General features: G+C 41.7%; 1 protein-coding gene across 1 annotated transcript in view; it reads right to left on the bottom strand.

Annotated features, from left to right (window-relative positions):
• LOC107038237 (retinal homeobox protein Rx1) overlaps positions 1-894 on the bottom strand; it is an 11,333-nt gene that overhangs the window by 2,349 nt on the left and 8,090 nt on the right. The window contains exon 3 of the mRNA XM_015257225.1: positions 92-179. Within this exon, the coding sequence (XP_015112711.1) occupies positions 92-179 (88 nt within the window). The remainder of the gene's footprint in view (positions 1-91; positions 180-894) is intronic.

The raw sequence follows: 894 nt of genomic DNA, 5'->3' as shown, positions 1-894 counted from the left end.
CCCTGAAACAGGTGCACAATAACTCGAAACGTCTGCCTCCAGTGTAATTACCAAAATAGTGTAGGTGTAATATGATTAATGGATTGCTTACCTCCTTGTCCAACGTGCATGTAAGTTGGATCACGTCCCAGGGTTTTCTCCTTCTTTCGCCATTTTGCACGACGATTTTGAAACCACACCTGTGTGAACATAAAAAAAATGACTTCGTGTTATTTCAGAAAATACTAATGAGAAGTATTTTTTCATAAAATAAAGTTCGAGGTTTCTACGACCCTCTGTCGATGTCTTTTTCAATTTGCGGGCCTGAGCGCTCTCGACTGTGCGCTAAAACTCTGTAAATACTTGATATTTTGATTCTTCCTCTGTCCAGTATAATCTCAATACATTATAGTTTCGGAATATGAGAAAAAAACATCGATTTTTTGACATTTGTAAAGGGTTTTCCCCCCTTAAATTTAAACGTCTTGAAGCCATTTGTTTTTGTAGTAAAAGGCTCGCGACATTCAAGCGTAACGCGAAAACGTAACATGTGTCGTAAAAATGTTACCCTAATTTTACCATTGGACGTATATTTTTTCAACTCAGCAAAAAAATTATAGCGACGAACACGATGTGAAATTGAAACAGTATGCACACGCGACTTCAGCAAAAGCGTAGTTCACTGTCGAGGTGGATGGTAGGGGAGGGGGGGGGGGGGGGAATAGGGGGGATGGGATAGAAAAGTTGTATGAGAACCCCATAAGCCGTAGACCCGAGCGGTATATATCGAAGCCCACGGCAACAAAAGCATGCTCTCGAGGCTGATTAAGCTAATTGTTAACAATTATCCTGATTTCCTCTGGCCCTCTGAGTGCATTACAGGCCAACCCGCGCTCAATTTACTACCAACCCCCC

This window comes from Diachasma alloeum, unplaced genomic scaffold (genome assembly GCF_001412515.2).
Source record: "Diachasma alloeum isolate Michigan unplaced genomic scaffold, Dall2.0 Dall_scaffold_00279, whole genome shotgun sequence".
Taxonomy (NCBI): domain Eukaryota; kingdom Metazoa; phylum Arthropoda; class Insecta; order Hymenoptera; family Braconidae; genus Diachasma; species Diachasma alloeum.
The sequence above is the reverse complement of the archived record's forward strand: the minus strand, read 5'-3'. Positions and strand labels throughout refer to the sequence as shown.